At 43.1% G+C, this 24,601-nt stretch overlaps 1 protein-coding gene across 4 annotated transcripts in view; it reads right to left on the bottom strand.

Moving 5' to 3' along the window:
- The window catches only part of TSPAN5 (tetraspanin 5), a 178,445-nt gene that overhangs the window by 76,294 nt on the left and 77,550 nt on the right, over positions 1 to 24,601 (bottom strand). The window contains exon 1 of one of the 4 annotated variants that reach the window (XM_043871162.1): positions 3,889 to 3,906. The exons of the other annotated variants lie outside the window; for them this stretch is intronic. Within the exon in view, the coding sequence (XP_043727097.1) occupies positions 3,889 to 3,891 (3 nt within the window). The 5' untranslated portion in view covers positions 3,892 to 3,906. Of the gene's footprint in view, positions 1 to 3,888; positions 3,907 to 24,601 lie in introns of those variants that run through there. 4 annotated transcript variants of the gene reach the window in all.

The following is a 24,601-nucleotide window of genomic DNA, read 5'->3' as shown; positions in this document are numbered from 1 at the left end:
GGGGGGTCCAGTGGTTAAGACTTTACATTCTCAATGCAGGGGGCACAGGTTCCATTCCTGGTTGGGGAACTAAGATCCCATATGCCACACAACACAGCCTTAAAAAAAATAAGATGAACTTGATATTATGTACTTCCCTCTCAGGAAGCAGTGGTATCTCTTATACTGTTAAATTTAACAGGCATCTCTCAACTTCCTGTACAAAGTAGATGCCGGGCTGCCAGCTCCACAGAGCTATTATGGAGAAGAATCCAATGTGGGTGTGTGTTGCAGATGTTCTGTGCCAAAATCTCTTGGCAAGCTTAGTAACGTCAAGGTAAAATAGGCTCCTTTGTGGGTGAACATCTTAGAGTCTCTAATCCAACATGCAGTGAAAAGGATATTTTTTGCATCATTTTCCAACCTTCTTCAACCAGAAAACTTTGAAGGGCTAGAGGTGGGGAGGGGGCATCCCCTGAGAGTAGGTGTCATGGTCTAATTTTGGAAAACACGGCTCTGAAGGCAGTGTTACCAGAGCTCCTAATACAGTTCCTATAAAAGCCTCCTCTGGCAAGCTCTGCTTCCCACTATGGCACCCAGGACTTGCAGGATTCTTAGCTTCCTGACATTGTGCATCTACCCACCCCATAGAGTTAACAACTGGTATTATTTTTATTTATTTAAGCAGATGGACTTCTATCTTGTGTTTAGTCTGGTCCGACTCTTTGCAGCCCCATGGACTGTAGTCTGCTAGGCTTCTTTGCCTGTAGGATTTTCTAAGCAAGAATACTGGAGCCATTTCCTACTCCAGGGGATCTTCCTGACCCAGGGATCAAACCTGGGTCACATGCATTGGTAGGCTAATTCTTTACCACTAGTGCCACTTGGGAAGCCCAGATTTCTATCTAACTTTTTCACTTCTCTGAGTTTATAGTTAAAAAGCCAGGGTGGGAGGGTTTAACATGTGCTTTTATCTGGGAGAAAGAAAAGTTTACAAAGAGTATATTTTTTCATTGCTATGCACCCCATAGATATGATTACTGACTTTAATTTGGAAGGAAGAGTTATAGGACTTTGGGAATATTTCTTCATAAATTGTGGATCAGTCACTGCAGATAAGAACAGGAACTTTTTCAGCCAAGAATCAGGACCTAGGGTTCCTTCTGAGCTCATCCTGAGGACTCAACAGCCAAAGAGCTGTGACCAGCAGTACATGGTGAAAAACCTAACATTTTTTTTTTACTCAAATTTATTCATTCTTCTTTATTTAATTTCTTCACTAAACAGATTTTTTAAATTTTAATTGGAGGCTAATTACTTTACAATATTGTGGCGGTTTCTGCCATACATGAATCAGCCATGGGTGTACATGTGTTTCCCATCCTAAACCCCCCTCTCCCCTCCCTCCCCATCCCATTCCTCAGGGTCATTCCAGTACACCAGCCCTGAGCACCCTGCCTCATGCATTGAACCTGGACTGGCGATCTGTTTCACATATGATAATACACATGTTTCAATGCTATTCTCTCAAATCATCCCACCCTCGCCTTCTCCCACAGAGCCCAAAAGTAGAATTAAAAAAAAAAAATCAAATAAGTATGTAGATAGAAGTTTTGGCACGGCACTCCAAAATATTAATTAGATTTAATTTAATGAATACTGAAAGAAATCATCTTCCTTCCTAGCCATTCTAACTATGGTTATAATGTAGCAGTTATACAGTATTATCTCTGTCCTTGAATGTGGCTGATGAAGGGTTTTATTTACCCAAACTTGGTAGCCAGTTAAGTCCCTGAATAGAAGATAAGAATCAGCCTTAGAATCCTCTTTGCGGTTGAGGCTATTTTATTGATCACTCAAGTATCAGTTTTAAAAACATAGCCGTTTGGGAAAAAAAAAAAAAAGACAAAAATAAAAAGTATGTTTTTCTCAGAGAACGGAGCATAATCAACTTAAAAGAAAAATTAAGTTTCTCTAAAATATTATGCTACTAGATAACTATTAATATAATATTAAAAAGCCACTGAAACATTAAAAGCATGTCAAATTCTACTGGACTCTAAGACTAAAAAGCTAAAAAGCTCAAAAAAAAGTCTTTAAAAAGTTATTTTTAATGAAAACTAGCAATTAAAATTTATGTTTTTGCATTGCCCCAGGATCTCAATCTCCTGGCTGACAAGGTCAGCCCAGACTGAACACAGAGCTGAGCTTATTAAGCAGAAAGTTTTTTTTAAAGTTGCAAAAAGAGGACCAGTACACCGCTGCCAGCACACAGGCCCGGCAGGAGGGGCTTTTAAAGTGGGTCAACTTGAGAGGTCTCTACCAACTCAGCTTTGAGGCTGCTGATTAACATATGCAGCCTATTCCAAAGTGCCTTTCAAACCACACCGCCCCCCCAATCGTGTGAACTCTCCAGTAGGCACTCTTTGAATTCTGATATTTAGTTTCAGCTTCTTCTAGCTTCTACCTTAGCCTTCTGTGTTTAGGATCACCTGTCCACGTGTATCCAGCTCATGGGCAAGCTGATCTGGCTGGAACAGACCAAAGTCTTGAGAGAACGCAAGATTTGTCAGACCATCATTTCGACAACAAATTGAAAACTTTCATTCCTTTCCCTTAGCCACAGACAGAAGCAAGACCGAGTTCCTGCCTACCCTTTGCTAGGTCTCTGTATGTTTTCTTATTCAGTCTCCCAGGACCCCATGGAGTAGGTCCTGGTAATATCCCCACTTAACTAACAATGACACAGAAACAGCAGTGGGAAATAACTCCCTCTAGGAATGTCAGAGCAGAATTCTAACCCATGCCTCTTTGCCCCAAACCTGTATTCTTTCTGGCTGGGTGTTCCCTTCCCCCAGTACCATGCAGCCGCACACAGATGGAAACAGCTCTTCAAGAATTCAGACAGCATCAGTAAAAACAGTAAGACCGTGTGTCTTCTACACTCTCTATAGCAAAAGGGCATCACTATTTTGGTAAAACGTCTAACAGCCTAGAATCTCCCAAGTCTCTCAAATTTGCGAATTGTACAGGATAATTTTAAATAAAATGCAAATGGCTAAACATGAGCAGATATTCAAAATGTGTGGCTGGTATTAATGGTCTAGTGAGGCAATGTTATACTGAAAGGGGATAGAATTTATATCTATCCTTATTTATTCCTGTCCTTATCCAAAAAGGAAAGACAATTTATAAATATAAATTAAAATAGGATAATATATAAATTGCTGAATAGCAGTTCACAAGAGCCTTTAAGGCTTTATATATGCTAAATTACTATGTACACACTATTTTCTTGAACACTTTTAAAGCAGTTTTTTACTATCCTTAGATACTGATTTTGCTTGAATTACTTTCATAACGACTAGTTGGAAATACTTCAAAACGTGGTAACTAGGCTCCGAAAACTTTTCTGCATTTGCTGAAACTTTAACCACACACAAGCCACAGCTATATTCCTTAGCCCCAGTATCTTTGTACAGAACTGGAACATTCAGGCACTCTTCAAATTGAGCCTGAATTTGCACAACTGGTAGGAAGTAAAAATTTGAGTCAACCAACTGTTACAACTTACAGAAAACCAACAAGCACTTTCAGTTATTTTTTTCTTCAAAGTAAAATGAATTGACTGACTGTATTGAGCTGTTTCTGTGCTTCCCCCTCTTGAGATGTCACTTCCCTGAAGAATTTCCATCAACATACAACCATCCTTTCAAAGGCATTCCCTTAAAAATTAATTTTAATCTTTTTATAATTCAAAACATTTGAGGTGGAAAAAAGCAATTTTTCTAAGTAGAAACATACTTCTGCTTGTCCCCAAGTTGATTCTAAATTCTAATCAGATTCAGTCCAAATGCCACTTAATGACTATGTGTTCCACCCAGATAACAAGACATGCTGCTAACTTACCATTTAGTGACAAATGCCTCTTTATTCAAGTGTCCTCCAACTGGTGGTATTATTAGCAATGAAGAGACTGACTTAGAGGCAGACTTTTTCAAAGGCTAGAGCAGAGCACAGATTTTCATCCAAGTTTTTTTCTCATGATCTGCAAAGTATTTCACTTCAATTACCATGATTTTCTAAAATTAAATAATATATTTACCACAGGGAGATTTTTTTCCTAAGCATGCTGTTAAGGAATTTTTTTCACTCCACAAATATAAATACTTGTAAATGCTTAGCACAAGGTGAAAGAGATACTGAATAAACGATATGCTCTAGGAGGACAGGGCCTTCAATACTTTGTTCAGTATGTGTCACCAAGGCATGCCCAGCAAAAGGCAGTATCACTATATAATTCTGAAATGCGAATGTCTTCAAGGAGCTCATAATCCTTGAAGTGTCAGGCACTATTCTAGGTTCTACAGATACAGCTGTGAGCCAACACACTTTGTGCCCTCAAGGCCCTTATACTTTAGGGGGTGAGATGGGGAAGACAATATATTAAAAATTTTTGTAATATGTATTATATATAACAAATTATATATAAATGTAAACAATAAATTATATATATGCTATGCTTGGATGCTTAGTCCTGTGTGACTCTTTGCAACCCCATGGACTGCAGCCCATTCAGGTTTTTCTGTCCAAGGGATTCTCCTGGCAATAATACTGGAGTGGGTTGCAGTGGCCTCCTCCAGGAGATCTTCCCAACTCAGGGATGGAACCTGTGTCTCTCTGTCTCTTGCATTGGCAGGCAGATTCCTTACCATTAGTGCCACCTGGGAAGCCCATATGTGGGTTTCCCAGGTGATGCTAGTGGCAAGGAATATTTTATATAACACATACACACGTATATATAAAATGTATACATACACACAAACTATATATATATATATATGTATATATGTATATATATATATATATATATATATATATATATGTATAACTCTAGTGTGATTGACAGAGGCTCTACAGGGAAGGGAAAGAACAGTGAAGAAGCCAGGGAGCCTCTCTAGACTGGGTAGCCTTACACTTGGAAGACCTTTCAGATGAGACTTGGATTTAAAAGAAATGAGGGGTCAAGTCTAGCAAATATTGCGGGTTAAAGCGTTCTAGACAGAGAGAACAAATTAATATGCAGGCAACTAATGATAACCCAGTTTGTGACCAGCACAATGAGAGGTGTGGCTGGGATTGCTAGATGTTTACCAAAACCCCATCTCTTCTTCCAGGGCCCCCAGTGAGACCACAGGTCTCAGCTGTTCTTGCTTCAGCTGAGAGCTTGTGACCTGTCTTTGTCAAAGGAATGTGAGAGTAATGGTATGTGTCACTTCCGAGGCAAGGCTGTCAGAGCAGGCCTGTCTACTCCATGCCTGCTTTTCCCTTCTGTGAAGTACAGTACGGTGACATCAGCAGAGCCTCGTGGAAGGGGCTGGCCTCCTGCTTCAGGACAGCCATCTGCTGACCAAGCACGAACAAAACGCTGTCTCCTGTTATACTGTGTGTTCCTTGAAGACTGGGCCCAGTCCTTCTCATCCTCATAGCCCTAAAACCCAGCACGACTTCTAGTGAATGGCAGGTTCCCAGCACTAATTGAACAAACACTACTGAAATAGTGGGGGAAAAAAAAAAGTTATGTGAAAAGGTAACTAAGGAAAGGAATCTGAAAGGGTTCACAATAAGGACATTTTAAAGGACAGAGTGAGTGACTTACATGGGATGGGTAGGGTGTAGGGGTAGATATTCTGAGCAGAGGAAAGAGCCTGAGCAAAGAAAGGAAGAAAATATAGGATACATTTGAAGGATATGACCCAAAAGGTGTCCACACTTGTATACCTTTCATTCAATAAGCAATTATTAAGCAACTATTGTGTATCAAAGATGCTACAGGCACAAAGCCCGGTAAGGCTAGGCTCTGCTCGAGAGGAATCTTGAAGGACAGGATGCAAAGACGACATAAAAAGGAAAGGGGACTCTACTAGAGACAGTGAGGCCGTGGCAGATCGTGAAGCTGCAGCAGAACTCCCTGGGTAGACTGGCCACAGTGGGCACCCCAGAGGAAGGGGAGGAGCAGAGGTTTACCTGCCACAGTGTTCATGGAACTGAAGCTCCAGGAGAGCGCGCACTGTGTTCTTTACTGTGGACTGTCCATGCCCGGAACACAGCCTGCCCTGAGCAGATCAGATTTGGGGAAAAAGGGTTAAGTTTAGAAACAAGGCTGGAAGAGGGAGGGGACTGGATAAGAGAAGGAATCAGAAAACCCTGAGGGGGACAAGATCAGATTTAACTGTCTGGTTGAAAGGTGCAGAAGGGGTGTGCCACCAGAAGAGATCCTTAGGAGATGACTGCAAGGGCCTGGGCTCCAGATGAGAGGAGATGGAAATCAAAATAAGGGGTGTGTTTGTGCAGGGGTGGGTAGAATGAAGATCACAGGATTCAGGAATTATATGGGGAGGACTCAGGGCTTGTGATGATTTTCTATATATATACACACATACCTACATACACACACACACAAAGAAGAGTCTAAGATGACTCCTATATTTAAGGAAAAGCAAGCTGGGAGAAAACAACAGTAATCTGATTTTGTACATGTTAACATTTGGGATGTTCCAGGGCTTTTTGAGAGGAAATGTCCAAAAGGCAGCTGGGCATGCAGGTGTGATGTTCCAGGAAAAGATCCGGTCTGGGTTCAGAAATGGAAGAACCAGCAGCATCCAGGTGACAGTTAATGTTACGGGAATGAAAGAAATTGCTCAAACGTGGCCACCATGTACTGCCGCATGAGTTATGCACCACACAACTCCCTAGGCATCGGCTGCCCCAGGTCACTGCAGTTTTGTACAGATAACACAGCACTTTTCTGGTAGATAACTACCATGCATTATCTGGAGAGAAGAGCATCATTTTCTATCTCATCAGAGTTATTGTGTAGATGAGCAACTGGTTTTCCAAGCAAAAGAGCTGCTCCTAAACAAGCAGAGGCAAGAGGAAGAAAAAGGGAGAAGGCAGGTGGGGGAGAAATGGGACAAAGCAAATCCATTTCAAAATCGATCTATAAGAATTTCCTATATCCTCTACATTGAAGACTGCAACGATTGTATTAACCCTTAAAGCGTTCATGGTCTCACCAGGTTCTGTTACCATAGGGAATACCAGGAGCTTACTGAAAGCAATCCTAGCCCTGCTTGCTCACTCATGAGATCTCAGTATGGGTTTTCCTTCAGCTCACAGGTTCCAGGGCTGCATTTTCTTTGTAAAATGGTAATAACAATGATAAAACACTGCTACACCTATACACTTCCCTACACATGACTAACAATTCTTCCCTGGCCTAGAATTTAAAAAATCACTTCAAGGCATTTCCAAATGGCTCTTCCAAAACTAGGAATTAACGTAAGTAACTGAAAGCCTGGAATGGCACAGGATGCTGCTGAGTTTCTACAGCAAGATGCATGGAGTCAAACCAGTGGGTCTGAAGTGGGATGATTTGGTTTCTGCTCCCTGGGCTTCGCTGGTGGCTCAGACAGTAAAGAATCCACCTGCCATGCAGGAGACCCAGATTAGAGCCCTGGGTTGGGAAGATCCCCTGGAGAAGGGAATGGCTATCCACTCCAGCATTCTTGCGTGGAAAATTCCATGGACTTAGGAGCCTGGCAGACTACAATCCATGGGGTCGCAAAGAGACAGACATGAGTGAGTGACGAACACACACAGTTATATGAGACGCTTAACCGTATCAAGACATTTTTGGTAGTCGCAGCAGGAAAATGGAGTGGGGTTAGTTCTACTGGCCCCTGCTGGGTCAAGGCCAGGGGTGCTGCTAAACACCTCACAATGCACAGGATCGCTCCCATCACAAAGAGTTAGCTGACTCAAAATATCAGCAAAGCCAAGGTTGGGAACAACTCTGTTAAACTATAAGCTTCTTGAGGCCTAGGTACCTATGATGCCCAATAAGTACCTGTGATGTCCAAGAGTGTTTGATAAGACAAAGTAAGATGGAAAACAGTTATTGCACTATATTGAAGAAAAAGGCAACAATTTCACCTATTTTTTTTCTCCTGCTATTACTGCCTTCCATTTAGGCTCCCAATTCAGATGACAAAAAAGCTGACAAAAAGTGTTAGAAACCTAAATGATATACACAAGTTAAGTCCTTTCTGATAAAGCAAAATCTATAAATTTCTGTCAAATTCTTATAAATAATGGCCCATTATAAAATACAAATACCTCTTCACCATTGTTTTCCATATTGAGAAATGCAATTCTGACAGTTAATTTAGATTAATTAAAAAACCAAAGAGTAAAACAAACGTTGAAGCTAAATGTGACCTAAGTTAATGTCACTCAGAGTCCTTTTATCCCATTACTAATCACTGCTTCCCACGCCTAACCTCAATAGCCATTCATTTGTTTTCCCCAAATTTAAATGGAAGTGAACTACAGTCACAGATTTTCCAATGAGACACCCACCAATTGCTTGGGTCCTTACACTGAAACTAACTGTGTTCCTAATTTTTAAGGTTCTATTTTAATTTCCATTGTAACTAAATGAGGAAGAACAAAAGCTTTTTCTTTAAAAAAAAAAAAAAAAAAAAAAAAACCTAGATAATCATGCTCCTGCGCTTACTGGAAAGGGAGAAAGGATATCACTACCCAAACCAGCACCCTTTGGTAACTGAAGCCTTTTTGTCCCTCCAAGGTCCAGACAATGGCTCCCTTAAGCATCAGATGCTCTGGGAGTGCTACAACTGCTGAATGGATTTTCATGGAACATAAATCACTTTCCCACTACCTGCCACTTACAAACCTGCTTCTCATGAACCTTGGACCCTACACAACATGGCTCACCATGTCCTCTGTGACAGCTAGGAATAAGACAACTGTTTGCCTGAGTAGATAAAGGGCATTTTCCCCTTTTGACTCTTAGGGTGTGTTTTCCTCCCTTGTGCAGTGAAATTTTTTAAGTTAAAATCACAGGAACATCCAATTTCCCCATGCCAATTAAATCTTAAAATATCTAAATATATTTGCATGGTTTATGTAACCGTTGAGCATTTTAATAGGATTTTAGCAACATATTTATCTGATTATTTCCTAATATATCTCCATGTGGATCAGATCTCCTGCTCTTGTAATTCTTCACGAGAACTTTAGAGCAATTTTTCTTCCCATTTGGCGGGGGGGTTGGGGAGGGGTGGGTCTTACAGGACTGCAGAGAATACAGACACATAGCAGACCTCACATTTAGTGGTCGAGAAATTTTTCCCCATATGGATTTCCAGATCACTTAATCCTCTTGAAACAGAATTGCTGAGAATCATGATGAAAGATTCTGTTGCTGGTGTGACATCATTCATATACATCTAATTCCATTACTCTGTGTTAAATTCAACCTGCTTTAAAGCAGGCAAGTTATATACTTCCCAGAGGGGTTGAAGTTGCCTGCTTTTTCATAGCCCTTATCACAAACAGCTGAGGACCCCAGGGGGCTGTGTGAAAGTCACCTAAGCAACATCTCTGCTGAGTATAGCATAGCTGCCAAGGGCCAGCTTGGATGCCTGTGTTCGCTCCTTTTCCACTGGCCCAGAGCGCAAGCCTCTCACCCGCATGCCCGACTCGGACACAAGCAGATGCCACTGCAGTGAAGTGGTCCAAACACACACACACACACACAAAAAAACACTTCTCTGAGCCAGGTTATGCCAAAGGCTCTGCAGGCATGAAATCATGAAGCAATTTAATACAAGCTTGGATAAAAAGCCAAGTGAGCAATTTAGAAGTCGAAAGGAAACACAGGGGAAAGTTCTTTGGCTTTTGAGAAGTGGAGGAAAGAGGCAGAGAGCATCTTGGATCCATTTGGATGGGAAATGAGAGGCGAGGTGGGGCAGCAGCTGTCTGCTCAGCCTGTTTGGGGAAAATGGTGCAGAACAGTTTTCCCTACTCTGGCTCCTGAGATTACAAGTGCTTAGCATCCCAAACCTGTAATTCTAAACTCTTTCTAGTCAGAAGCACGTGACATTTAATGGAACTAGAGAAGAACAAGAGTTACGTGTGCTGGTTGTGCTGAAAACAAAGCAAAAAGCCTTAACATGTTTCTGAAGGTGGTTGGAAATCAGCCTTTGACTTAGCATGGAAAATCCTCGGGGGGTTGAGGTTTGTTGAAACATCAGCCCAGACAAGTCTCAAAGGGAAAAACGTCTATTAATGCAAAGACCTTTGCATCAGAGAAAGGTGGCAGTGAGGAGGTATGCTGACAACTTTGAGAACAATACCGACGGCTGGAGCCAAGACATGTGATCCCCATGTCAGGCCTCAGCCCAGCTGGAGCAGCCATGGGAAAGAAAGATGCCATACAGAGGGGAAGCCGGGGGCCAGCGCGGAGTGAAGTGGGTGACAAATTGGTGCTGAGGCATCACAAGCGGCAGGCTTGTTTTCTCCGGCTCTGAGGATGTAAGCTGTGAGAGGCTTTCACCCTGGAAGCCTGGATGCTGGGGAGGGCCGGCCGGCGACAAGAGACACAGTCAAGGCTTCGCTGAGGCTGCGGGAGGCTGTCCCCGCCAGCACAGCAGGGAAGACTTGGTGAACACAGACAGCCCAGCCTGCAAGACAGGAGGGTGCAGGGCCCCGGGCAGAGGCAGAGCCGCCCAGAGGAGATCCAAACTCCGACACAGCACACCCCTCCGGGCCAGCAAGCATGCCTTGGCCGGGAGAGGAGGAACCGAACACTGGAGTCAATTGTCGCCCGAACAGCTGTGCCGCAGCCTGGGCAGCCAAACGCGGGGCCGCCGGCACCACGTCCTCAAGAGGGTGCAGGTTCCTGAGCGGGGCAGACACAAAGTGCCCCCGGGTCCTGCTGGCCAAGTCTTGCAAAGGGCCACTCGCCACATGATTGTCCAACTGGCTCGAGTCTCCTCCTCCGGCCCTCTCAGGTGAAAAACCCACCCCACACCAGACCCGGCCAAGGTGCTCCTAACCTGTCAGCCTGTGAGGGGGCAGACCAGGGAAACACTCCGTCCTCAAAGGGCTTATTGTCGTCTGGACCAGACGGTTTTTCCCCAAACCGTGGGTGGCCTCCCACAGCGGGTAGTCACAATCAATTAAATGGGTCAAAATCAGCCTTGTTTTTCACCCACACACAAACAAGAATAAAAGGGAATGTGCTTATGGAACTTTTGATTCAAACATGTGTATTCGCTACCACCATGTCATGGTGTTAAAACATACCCCTTACTGCAGGTCAAAGAAAAAAAAAAATGTTTGAAAGTAGCTGATCATTCAAATGATCATCATTCAGATGTTTGAAAGTAGCTGATCATTTGAAATGATCAAACATTTCAAGAAGTGTTTGAAAGTAGTAGAAGACAGGAACATGGAGCCCTTTACAAAGAACTTCCACACAAACTCTTTTATGAAATCATCCAGAAGCCCTATAAGGAAGCTGCCCATTTTTCCAGGGACTCAAGAGATGTTAATCAACTTGTTCAAGGCAGCACAGCAGAGCCTGGATGTAATGCCAGATGGCTCTGACTCCCGTACATCCTTGAGGACCACAGGAGTTCAGGAATAACGGTGAGCAAAGAGGGCTGGAGAAGAAAGGAGAGGAGTGAGAGAAAGAGACTTGGAAAGGTGAGGAGATCTTGGCTGGGAAGGAAGGGCAGATATGTAGAAGCAGGCTGGGTTGGATTGAAGGTGAGTGGAGGATTCAGCCTGATGTAGCAGAGGACACTGGGAAGTTCAGAGTGAACTGAGCTAGACAGATTCTGGCAGCCCCATCAGTGCTGAGACATTTGAGCTTTCCCTTCCTCATCTGTAAAGTGAGGACAATAATGGTACCTACTAAGCAAAGCACTGTGTCCTATATAAAATGCTTGTGCTCAACATATGATAGCTTTAAAAAAAAAAGGCACCTCACCCATATACCGATAAATCAATGATCAGACATTATGTGGCCCTAACAACAATCCTATGACATAGACAAAGCTGAAGAAACTTAAGCTTAGAGCTTAAGAAACAGCAGCAGAGAGACAGAGCAACTTGCACTGGGGCTTCTGCTCTGGGTGGCTTATCCAACAAAGAGAACAGCAGATAATGGTGCCACAAAGACCAGCAGAACCTCAAAGGCAAAGCAGAGAAAGCCAGACGTCCACCACCAAGAGGCAAGGAGTTTACATAAGGTTTCTGAGGAAAAGAGCTGTGGGGTGGGGGGTGTTAGGTGGTATTAAGGCTGAAATTAGGGAAACGGTGCTGCCCTCAGAGCTCCACTTTGAAAGTCAAGCTCCACAAAGACAAACAGCTCCAAAGCCTATTAACTTAACAGTATTAAATCCAGGGGCAAGAATGACTGTCAGATGGGACCTGGTCAGATCTGAAAGTGGAGAAAAGTGGAGGTCTAAAGAGAGCCACAGTGACCTTGCCACTCTAAGCAATGGACACGGAGAGCCACAGGCAACATTCTTGGGTCTCGGACAGTGCAGGACCCACTGGCAAAGTCTGCCCCACTGTCGAGCAGGATGCAGGCAGCTGCAGCCAATTCCCTCTGGGTATTCCTGCTGGCAAACCCGCTGACCGTGAAATGGACGCCTCGGACTTAACCTGATGCCATCTGACACTTAACTTCTCTTTGTTTTCACTCCGTACTGGCCAACTAAGCATCTGATTATGATTTGGCTTCCCACACAGGCCACAGGAAGAGAATGTGTACCGGCTGTTCCCACACTGGAATCGCAGGCCATGAAATGCAAGTATCAACAGCTTGCTTCTCATTTTAAGTCAGTAAAGCTGGCAATCCGGCTTTCTACAGCCACTTTCTAAACCGGGTTAACACGATACAAAGATGAACTCTTGTTATGCTCCTTAAATCTGTTTCTGAGACTTTAGAGCTTTGGGTTATCATAAGGACACCTACTGGAATAGGCTGCTTGGCAAAACGTCCTGGGAAAACCCACTTTGACCATCTCCAGGGGTGACCTCATGGAGGGATACTGGGAGAAGCCAGTCTCCCTGGCGGGGCCAGCAAAGGAGACCGGTGTCAGCAAAGCTAGCTTGCAAGACAAAACCATGGCTCTGTCCAATCCAATGACAGGCTGGGACCATAAAGGCATTTATTATGCTGCTGGTCACTCTTCTTATTCCACAAAGGTTTACTGAGTTCCTACAACATGCCAGATGCTACTCCAGCATCCCCAGGAATCCCTGCCTTCCAAGAGCTTATAGTATAGTGATGTTAACAGGTTAATTTACTACTTTGGTAAATATAGGTGTTATGATGAGGGTATGCACAGAGTACGATGCTCTGAAATAATGAACAACAAGGGTTCACTCCCTGGATTGGGAAGATCCCCTGGAGGAGGGCATGGCAACCCCACTCGAATATTCTTACCTGGAGAATCCCATGGATAGAGGTACCTGGAGGGCTACAGTCCTTAGGATCACAAAGAGCTGGACACGACTGAAGCAATTTAGCATGCACGCACATGGGGGAGGAACACCAAAGTTTTTCAGCCAAAAGAGAATAGTTATTTTTCAAAGAGAAGAATCAATGCCCTTTTTCACCTTCTTGAATTTCTGGATCCAATGAAATGTTAAATTTTAAATCAGACATCAAATCATATCTAACTTTCCTTCCATTCATCCTGTAAGTGGTGCAAAAGAAATAGCAAGAGGATTGAAAAATATGATCTTAGCTGAGACATCTGTCGCAACATGTGTAGAAAACTCCCAACAATAAAATAAAGGTAGATGTCAGATTTATAACAGCCCAGGAAAATGCAGGCTTCCAATATTCAGGCCAGAAACCAAACTCGTAAGACACTGCCTACGTCAAGACCACACACTCATCCAGTTTCATCATCTGGTACAGAATTCCCAAATGCAATTCATACTAACAATTTCATGTTCCAGTCACCGAGAATTTAAGAGATCATAAAATCTCAGGGTTGATAAGAAAGACAAAATTAGAAAGCAAGACAAATCCAGGATATCATCATCATGCAACCCAACGGACTTCTCCAAAAAAGTAATGATGTCCAGAGTAGAAATCAAAGAAAATATTCTAGGGCCATAAAAAATTGGAAATGTTAGAAAGACATAGGATCTTCCTCAATCACCATGATAGAGTTGACAGAGGTACATAGGAAAATACATAACTAATAGTGCTGAATGACAAACATTAAAAAAAAAAAAATGGAGATAGAGGTCAAAAAGCAGAAATAAAGACCATATTGGTTAGCGTTCATACCTCCTGCCTACGTTTTCCCCTCACCCCACACTCCACCAGTCTTAGTATAGTGCTAACATACTGTGTTATAATACACCATGTGCAGAAGGTTAAAACGTAACATCCGGCAGCAAATATTTCCATCATACCTTCTATGGAATACATCTTCAAAACTACTTTGTCCCTGGTGGACTGCTCTTACTGAGACGGCTTTTTTCGGCTGGCCCAGTGGCCAACGTGAGCTTCCCTGGGGGCTCAGCAGTAAAGAATCCGCCTGCAATGCAGGAGACACAGATGGAAGGAAATGGCAACCCACTCCAGTATTCTTGCCTGGGAAATCCCACGGACAGAAGAATCTGATAGGCTACAGTCCACGGTGTCGCAAAGTGTCGGACACGACTTAGTGACTACAAACACCACAACATCAGTGGCCAATACTGAGGAATATTACAGGAAAAAAGTCCTTATTGTGTTGACTGCAGGGATTCTGCTACAGCTGTTTTCCACTTCATAACAGAGTGTCCATGCTACCAGGCCCTGTGACTTCTCTTAGTAGTATCATGTATTTTGTAACATGAGTCTGACATGTTTCCCTTTTTGCACTGGCTAACAGGGAGCTCAGAAAACATTAGCAGCACACGTTCAAAAAGTTCAACCACCGGCCAGTGTAAAGGTATTACTTTTATCTCTGATCTTCCCTTCACACATTGTCCTAGTTAAAAACAGCAAACAAAAAGGAAAAAAAAGTATAACCTTCAAGAGCAAATATTGATTGAATGCTTATTACTAGACATTCTAATATCATAGCCTATCCATACATCTCTTATGTCATGACTCCTTAAACCAAACAAGTATTTTTAATATATATTAAATTTTATATACTTAAGTACTCCCCTGTAGTAGAAAGGCTACAATCCACAACAACATCTTATGCGTACCCCTCATTTGCCTTTGCTTTATAGGGTATGTATAAATCCTGACTGCAAATTTCAGCCTTCCGGGGGGCAGGGGGGTGGGTGGAGGGAGGCATGTATCTGATGAGCCACAAGATAGAATCTGAAACACTCAGGGTGATGGCAGCTTAGACAGAGGGACAGGGGTTGAGGCAGCATTGAGAATGCTGATTCGCCCGAGTCCTCACCTCTGCCCAGAGTCATGCTCTTTCATCTTGAACCTCGTTTCTCCTTCTTTGCTTTTCCCAGCCAAAGTCCACAGCCCACGTCCCGCATCACTGGTTGGTGTGCAGGTAGTGTCCAGGCAACAGCAGGCAGCAGGGACCCTGAAAGGGCCAAGATTTGGGCCTCCCAGGGCCACAGCCCGGCTCGACGTAACCAACGCCAATTTCTTTCAGCTCACTCAGCCCACCTGTCCATTTTCCTCATTCTAACAAGTTCCGGCAGGCTTGATGACCCGTCTTTCAAACCAGAGTCTTATGACAGAGCAGTAGATTAGAAGTGACGAGAAGGGCTGGCCACGAGCTGTACTGGCAGTCAAGGGGACATCACAGGTTCAAAGGCGGTACAGAGACGAAGCTAGTCCAGAAGTCTGCAGCCCTCACGGAGGGGAGGATGCCCAGGGGTGCAGAAGTGGCTGCAGGACACCCAGGCTGCCAGCGGGGCATGGGGTTACTGTAAGAAGCTGGCCAGCTCCAGGGAGCACGAAGCATCGTCACAGGCGAGAAGCTTCCCATGGAGCATGCAGGCTACTCTCCAAATTATGTTAGTATCATTAACAAAACTATTAAATAAAAGCACTGCTAATCTTACAGCATTTCTATTATAGAATTTTTCAATCAGATCAGGAAAAAATGCATCTACTGTCATGATGGTTGCGTGTCATTATATGCGTGCGTGCTAAGTCACCAGTCATATCCAACTCTTTGTGACCCCATAGGCTGTAGCCCGCCAGGCTCCTCTGTCCATGAGGATTCTCCAGGCAAGAATACTGGAGTGGGTTGCCATGCCCTCCTCCAGGGGATCTTCCCAACCCAGGGACTGAACCCATGTCTCTCTAGTCTCCTGCACTGGCAGGCAGGCTCCTTACCGCCAGCGCCACCTGAGAAGCCCCCACGTGTCATTATGTCTGTCCAAAGCCATAGAATGTACAGCACTAAGAGTGAAACTGAGAAAGTGAAAATGAAAGTCGTCCGTTGTGTCCGGCTTTTTGTGACCCCATGGACTATATATAGTCCACGGAATTCTCCAGGCCAGAATACTGGAGTGGGTAGCCTTTCCCTTCTCCATGAGATCTTCCCAACCCAGGGATCAAACCCAGGTCTCCCTCATTGCAGGTGGATTTTTTTACCAGCTGAGCCACAAGGGAAACCCAACCTGAAGGTAAACCATGGACTTTGGGTGATACGGCAGCATAAGGTCATCCTTGGTTAAAAAATGTACCCCTCTGGTGAGTGATACTGACAATGGAAGAGGTTATCAAAGGCATATGGGGCGGGGGGTGGGGTGGGGGGGAACTTCCCTGGTGGTCCAATGGTTAAGAATATGCCTTCCAATGCAGGAGGGCATGGGTTCCATCCCTAGCCAGCGATCATCCCACCGGCTGCAATGAAGATCCCTCATGCCATAATGAGACCTGATGCAGTCAAATAAATAAATAGGAAAAAATGCTTTGAAAAGGCACGCTAGAGAGCAAGGGGTATATGGGAAATCTCGGCCCCATCCTCTCAATTTTATTTTAAAACTAAGACTGCTCTACAAAAGCAGCCTTTAAAATATTTTTAAAAAATAATAAATAAAAACAAAGTACATCTGCCATCATGTGTGAGGTCTGGGAAATTTGACAATGAAAAGGAAATTTTCCTTTTGCTTGAAAAGGCTGGGAATTACCAACATCTTCAAAGATGGGCTCTGAAGTCAGACAAATCTGGATTCAAACCATGGCTGCTTCTCTCCGTTGATCACCTATGAATGGGCATGAAACCACCTACCCCATAGGGTTTTGTGAAGGAAAGAGCCCGAGGCAGTGACCCTTTCCCTTGGTGCATTAGTTTACATATATGGTCAATAAACAAGCAGGAAGTAGCACCAGGCATTGTGAATGCAATGACGAACCTCTACAATTTCCACTGTCGAGGATGAGATAGTCCAATGAGGGAGACAACCAGAAAAGGCATCAACAAGGCAGTGAGTGAAGACGACAACCATAAGCACAGAAGCAATCATGCCTGAGGGGGTCAGCGGACCAGCACACAGACAGAAGAGCAAGGTACTGCGTAGCACCGTGGTGAAGAGGAAGGGACTTCTAACCAGTCAGTTAATTTTATCAGTAAATATTTAAAAGCTGCTATATGCCAGGGCTTGAGGTCACAGCAGAGAACAGTCCAAGACCCCTGCCCTCATGAAGCTTACATTTGGAGAAAGAACTTTAAAATGAACACATGTATAAGTAAAAATATATATGTGTGTGTGTGTGTTTGTGTGTGTGTCAGATGACTGAAAACTGTGGTGGAAGAAACTGAAGTCAGGGAGAGGGAGAACCTGGGAGGGGGTGCAATCTCAGGAGGGGCGCAAGTGAACCGTGAGCCTCAGGGAGCAGCATTCGCTCCAGGAGGTGGGGGTGCCCATCTCAGAACTTACTTCTGCTCCCCACGCTTTCAGAGCACAACAAAGTCTTCAACAAGATTCCATTTGAAAGAATGAAAACACAAATGTTGATGTTTAAAACCCTTAGCTCTCCAGAAAGTTGTGGAGTAGGAAATAGCACCCCACACCAGTATTCTTACCTGGAGAATCCCATGGACAGAGGAGCCTGGTGGGCTACAGTCCATGGGGTTACAAGGAATCGGACAGGACTGAGCACGCACACTCCAGAAAGTTAGCTGTCCCAAATAGCGCCATGGTAGGACAAGCTGAGGTTTATTTTAACTGCCTCTCTCAACCTCTTTTCTTCCTTTCTTCCCTTCTGCCATGAAAACGAATAAGATGATGAAAAGGAGTTGCAAATACACTTCCCTCTTGTAGCACCTTTTCCCCACTCACCTAGAAGGTGCTTACCGAGTGTGACAATAAATAGTCCAGATTGTCTAACTCCTGAGAAAGAGTTATGTCACAATCACGGGGATTTGTTTAAAGAATCTTGCCCACTACATAATTAGCCCACAGGTCACCATCTGTCTCTTAAGTCCTCATAAAACTAACCATATGTTGTTTTCATCAACGGCTGAACCAGGGTAGCATACACCCCTCTTCAAGAAAAAGGGCGCGAACCCTCTGGTGCAGGGGCTCTTGGAGGGCACACTTACTCCTCCTTTCCTGTGTTTTTTTAATTTAAAAAATTGCTAATTTGTTCTGTTTATGTCTTGTCTGTGGCTACCAACCCTAACAATTTCTAGAAATGTCTCTAAAGTCTCTTCCAGGAAACACATGGTGAACAGGTTTAGAGCCCCCAAACTTTGGTTCTCTTCTACAGTTTGATCTGGTCATGTGAAGAGGAACACACACACAGGCAAATCCATTTTACAAGCAATCCTTCCTATCTAATGTCTACTGCTCTTTAGAACTCCAAGTCACGAAGTAGCAACCTTTCCATCAGAGTAACTCCACTCTACAGTGGGTAACAACTACAAGTGATTTTTTTTTTTTTTGCTTTTCTTTTAATTAATTTATTTTAATTGGAGGCTAATTACTTTACAATATTGTAGTGGTTTTTGCCATACATTGGCATGAATACAAGTGATTTTAAACCATCATTTGAAACAGTACAAAAATCTGTCACCAAATGCTCATTTGATTTATGAGAGAATTTTCAAAGTGCTGAATACTCTTCATATCCCCCACCAATGACTAAACAACCTTAATAAGAAGCAGCCATACAAAACGTTCTAGAGTTTAGTTTGGTTTAATGTTTTAAGTGAAATACGAATAAAATGTATCCCAAAAAATGTGCCTATGATTTAAAATTATATGACAGGGAACACTAAAGCATTTAGATAACGAAGAATATCAGAATCTCATGGTAGAAATAGGTCATTAACACTGTGGGTAAGATGTAGAGAAACCGGTTCTCCATTAACCAGCTTACCCCAGGTCATCACAAAATTCATCTGACTCAAGGTCTACAGAGTCAAGCATAAATTATATTTACAAAACTGACCACAATTTCATCATTTTTAAAGGCCAAGACCTTCATACAATGATTCATTTCATTAATTTCATTTGGTCTAAGAAAGTATTCGTTGAACTGAATTGAATGGTGCAAAGAAGAGAAATTTTAACTTTGCAGCTTTTTTGACCCATTAATCCTCAAGTTAACCTTTGTCACCGAAACAATCAACCTATTAAACCTTTAAAAGTTCAGTACATCATATTTCCTGATATGACCGGAGGTGCGTTCCTTTATTTTCTTTACATATACCAACTGTTAAAGATGGGTAGGGTTCCTCCTCAGAGATCAGAGATTTTGCTAAAGATTATTTTCCCTTCTGTACCACAGTCACTTACCTTATACACATTTAGCATAAAACTAAGTTTTAGATTTTTCATATGTACCTCAATGTTCATATCAGCACTATTTAAAATAGCCAGGACATGAAGCAATCTAAATGTCCATCAGCAGATGAATGGGTAAAGATGATGTGGTACATACATATAATGGAATATTACTCAGCCATAAAAAGGAATGAAATTGGGTCATTTGTAGTGATGTGGATGGACCTAAAGTCTGTCATACAGAGTGAAGAAAGTCAGAAAGAGAAAAACAAATATCGTATATTAATGCATATATATGGAATCTAGAAAAGTGATATTGATGAACATATCTGCAGGACAAGAATAGAGACACAGAGGTAGAGAATAAACATGTGGTCGGTGTAGGGGGGAGCAGGAAGGGGAGGGTGCGATGAACTGGGAGAATAGCACTGACATATATACGCTGCTGCTAAGTCACTTCAGTCGTGTCTGACTCTGTGCGACCCCATAGACGTCAGCCCACCAGGCTCCCCCGCCCCTGGGATTCTCCAGGCAAGAGTACTGGAGTGGGGTGCCATTGCCTTCTCCAATATATACACTATCACGTGTGAAATAGCTAGCTAGTTGGAGGCTGCTGAATAGCACAGGGAACTCGGCTCGCTGCTCTGTGATGACCTAGAGGGCTGGGATGGGCAGGGGGCTGGGCAGCGGGGAGGAGGCTCAGGAGGGACGGGAGGCATCATGATTCTTGTTCAGTCGCTCAGTCATGTCTGACTCTTTTGAGACCCCATGGACTGTAGCCCGCCAGGCTCCTCTGTCCGTGGGATTCTCCAGGCAAGAATGCTAGCATGGGTTGCCATCTCCTCCTCCAGGGGATCTTCCTGACCAGGGAGTGAACCCGCATCTCCTGCATGGAAGGCGGCTTCTTTACCACCTGAGCGGCTGCGGAAGCCAATATGTGTATACACACAGCTGATTCACTTTGCCGTACATCAGAAACTGTTTTCGAAAACACTGTAAAACAATTACACTCCAATTAAAAAAAAAAAAAGATCAATCCTTAGATTTTTAAGTTATTTCTTGGAGATCTTCAACATTCTCCCAGAGACCTCCTTAACTTAAGGTAGTTCAGGATGAGGTCTTTTAATGAATACTATTTCCAGTCCAACAGGGCCTTGCTAATAGGTAACAGTTACCATGGCTGGGGTGGTTCATCAAGTGCCCTACCAAGATTTCTCCACCTCTGCTCCTGACAATATCCTAGAGAGTCACAAATAAAAGAAATAATAGGACCCAAGGACAAAGAGACAGAAGTGGCTTTCAGTCCTGGGTCTGCCTCATACCTTACTTTCAGCCCTGGTTTCATCTTTTCTAAAATAAGAACAGCCCCTCCCAGCCAGGGTAACTATGAATGCAATGGGAAGGCATGACGAGTGTTTAGCAAAGGGCTGATCCTCACAAGGGGACACACAATAAATGATGATGTTATTGAAGAGGTTAGAGATTGTTCTGCCCAAAGAAGCCTACTTTTCGTAATCCAGTGAAAATGGTCTTTGCACACTTTCCAAAGCATTAAAATCCATCTAACTTTTTTTTTTTTTAAAGAGTACCATGTAGGTTAAAAGCACAGAGAATGCAAGAGCTGAGTGCAGAGCAGGTGCTAGAACAGTGAGTGCCGAGTAGGGATGGACAAGTTGGAGCTCACAGCCTACAAAGCCCCTCTTCAGAGAGCATCTAATGACGTGGGGGCACTATGTACTGCTACAGTGAAAAAAAAACCACAAACAAAAGAAAAGAAGGTGTGGATACATATATACAAATATTTGGAAAACACAGAAATACAGAAAATCCTTTAAAAATATAGATCAACTGGGACAACCGACACACTTACACACACTCTCTCTCTCTCCTTCCCCACTCCCCGCTTCCCTCCCACCTCCTCTCTTTCTCTCATTCCTTCTCTCATAGTTATATACAAGTTTAAGTTTTGGGGAATGATTTGAACACAGTATATCTCTAATGGTGGGTAAGGGTATTTGTTTTGAAAAAAGAAAGAGCCCATACGGTCATTCCCCTTCCCAGTGAGACAAGAGAAATGCTCATCTTTCAGATCTAAACTCTTCAGTACATGGATGACCTGAAAGTCTGTGAGCCCCCAGCATATCTTGTTTCCCAGCTCTTTCTACTTCTCTTCCTGTTTACAACCTATCTGTGATCACTTACCGAGTGATTTCACCAGCAAGAGCCATGGGGGTTTATCCCTGGGCGTCTTCATGTTGAAAAGTCAGGTCAGTTAGAGTATCTAAACTCTTGTACATACCCTAACTAATGAAAAACATCTCCTGAGGGTTTAAATTCTTTTCCTAAATAATCAGCACTTAAAACAATATTTACACAATATTCTGAGAACCTTTTTCTTTCATTCAAAACTATAATAACCTGAATATTGTATCAAACACCATCCCCTTGAAAGAAAGAAAATTATCTTGTTTCCAAAGACCTAGTGTATCTTCTTACTTTCTGGATATTCATATTATTTATAACAGGATCTTTTAAAAAACCAAACAGTATTAATTTTTGCTTTTTCCCTAAATTTACGTGCTCACATCCACTTTCCCAAACTTCAAAATATTCAATTAACTCAAAATCAACTTGTAATGCTACAAAAGTTATTTAAAGTTGTATTACCTAGTTGACAACATGCACCAAATTTGCTTTTTTAAAAAGAAAAATAAGTCATACATCAAATTAGATTATCTGAATACACTGATTATCTTTGACTTTCTAGATACTTTGATTCAAATAAATGTCATGACTGATGATTTTTTTCTAGCATAAACTTATTTATTGCTTTTTATTAAGTCTCCTGGGGGAAGTCCAGGAGACTTATAAAAAGAATCTGCCTGTCAATGTAGGAGACACTGGTTCGATCCCTGGGTCAGGAAGATCCCTTGGAGGAGAAAACGGCAATGCACTCCAGTATTCTTGCCTGGAGAATCCCACGGACAGAGGAGCTTGTTAGGCTACAGTCCACAGAGTTGTAAAGAATCAGACACGACCTAGTGACTGAGCACATTAAGTCTCCTATCCTAGTATTCAATTACTTCATATTCTGCTTTACTAAAATCTAATTAAAAATTATTTATCTTCTGTCATTTTCATATTTCTGTTAACACAAAAGAGAGAATCAGTGTCATCTCCATTTATCAGTCAAAATGCTCACACATTATATTTAAGTGTGAGTACCTGGAACACCTCATCCAGAAGTTACTGATGTACTGAAAGTAAAGTGTTTACCACTCTTAAATGTTCCAAGAGACTAGATGACCAGAATCCTTCACCTTTCCCTCGAAACCCCAAGTCCCCTCATCAGGGGGCTTCTCCCAGCCCATAGGTCTCTGCTGGTGTAAATTACACACCTTTCCCTCATTGTCTTGCTCCAAAACTCACCTCTAAGGCACTACTGTGATCATGGCCTACCTTTACACAGTGATGAGATCTGCCAAAATCTTTCTTAACCTGTGTTATTGTCTCAGGGTCTGTTTATTCGAGACCTGTGCCATCCCCGCTCAAATGCTATTTATTACATCTGACAGGAGCATTAGGATGACAGACAGAAGCTGTGAGGAAGCATTAAGGAAAATAGAAATGCCCAAGAGAAAGCTGTGTTGCCTGGACTTTAGGAGTGCTACTTTTCAACTCGAATCCACTTCTACTATTTACTGGCTGTGTCAACTTGCAGTGGCTTCATCACTCTGAGAATCTATTCCCACAGCTAGCAATGGAGATATTCATGGTTCTAACTCTTGGTGTTCGTGATGGTTTCAAAAGAAGAGAATCAAAGGGAGTGATTAGGACAAGACCTCAGAACAATGCCTGGCCCATGGTAAACAACAAACACTAGCTTTTTCAGAGGCCTGTCTACCCACTCAGGAGCGAAGAATGCCCTGAGACTCTAGATCATTAACTATACCTTTTCGAGGAGCTCAGTGTTACATTAGATCACAAGACTCAACACACATCTTGGGTTTTGGCATTTATTAACTCCAGAGAGTTCATCAGAAAATGAAATTTATTTTAGGAAAGAAATGCAAACAGCTACACAGAGTTAATCAATTATGCAAAGCCGTATGGTCAGGAGGCAGCCCTCAGTCTCACTGAGCCTCCCGAGACATGAACTTGGAACTAGAACTGAAAATCCCACCCCCCTTTATCCCTGCAGAGCCAACCTACCTGCGAAGGAAGCTCATCATAGTCCTTCCAAATGCTTAAAGAGAAAATAATCCTGAAATTATATGCAGTTTATCTACTCAAAAATGAATTCCCCTCTTAGCTCTTCCCCAAATAATAACCCCTAGACTTTTCCCCTTCTTTCCACCAGTATTTATCAGCACTTATTACATGCAAACCCTGTGCTGGGCTCTGGGAACGGGCTGCAAGCAAAAGAACCACAGTCCCTTCCCTTATTTGAAAATTCATACCACCTAGATTTAAGTTTTCAAAAATCTACCTCAGAGTAAGGTGAAGTTATGTGGAACAGACAGGGCTGCCAGGCTACTGGGTGGAACAAACACTGACAAAAGGGTCCTCACGGCATACAAAACTGTACATCCCAAACCACACACCACGCACACCTGAACCTTCTTCCTGAATCTCCCACGAGTAAGGGGATGCTTCCTTGTTAAATACACACTTGGCGGTGGAAGATTCTTGGGCCACCTCTTTCCTTCCAGATCTGGGGCAAGCTCTCGCCTCCTCCCCGCCCACCCCATCCTCCCCAGAAATCCTTTCCTCTCATCTGAATACAGCACTTCCTTAAGGCACATCTCCCCCAACACACATCAGCTGAGAGCTCTGAAGGGGTAAGGAGGGTCTGATTTTCACCTGGTGTAAGCCCCACAACACGGACCATGTTGTCCTATGTTCTTGCATGAAAGAAAAGTAAAAGTCGCTCAGTCGTGTCCAGCTCTTTGCGACCCCATGGACTGTAGCCTGCTAGGCTTCTCTGTCCATGGGATTCTCCAGGCAAGAA

This window comes from Cervus elaphus, chromosome 17, assembly GCF_910594005.1.
Source record: "Cervus elaphus chromosome 17, mCerEla1.1, whole genome shotgun sequence".
NCBI classification, from domain to species: domain Eukaryota; kingdom Metazoa; phylum Chordata; class Mammalia; order Artiodactyla; family Cervidae; genus Cervus; species Cervus elaphus.
Note: the sequence above shows the minus strand (reverse complement) of the source record. Positions and strands in the feature narration are given on the sequence as shown.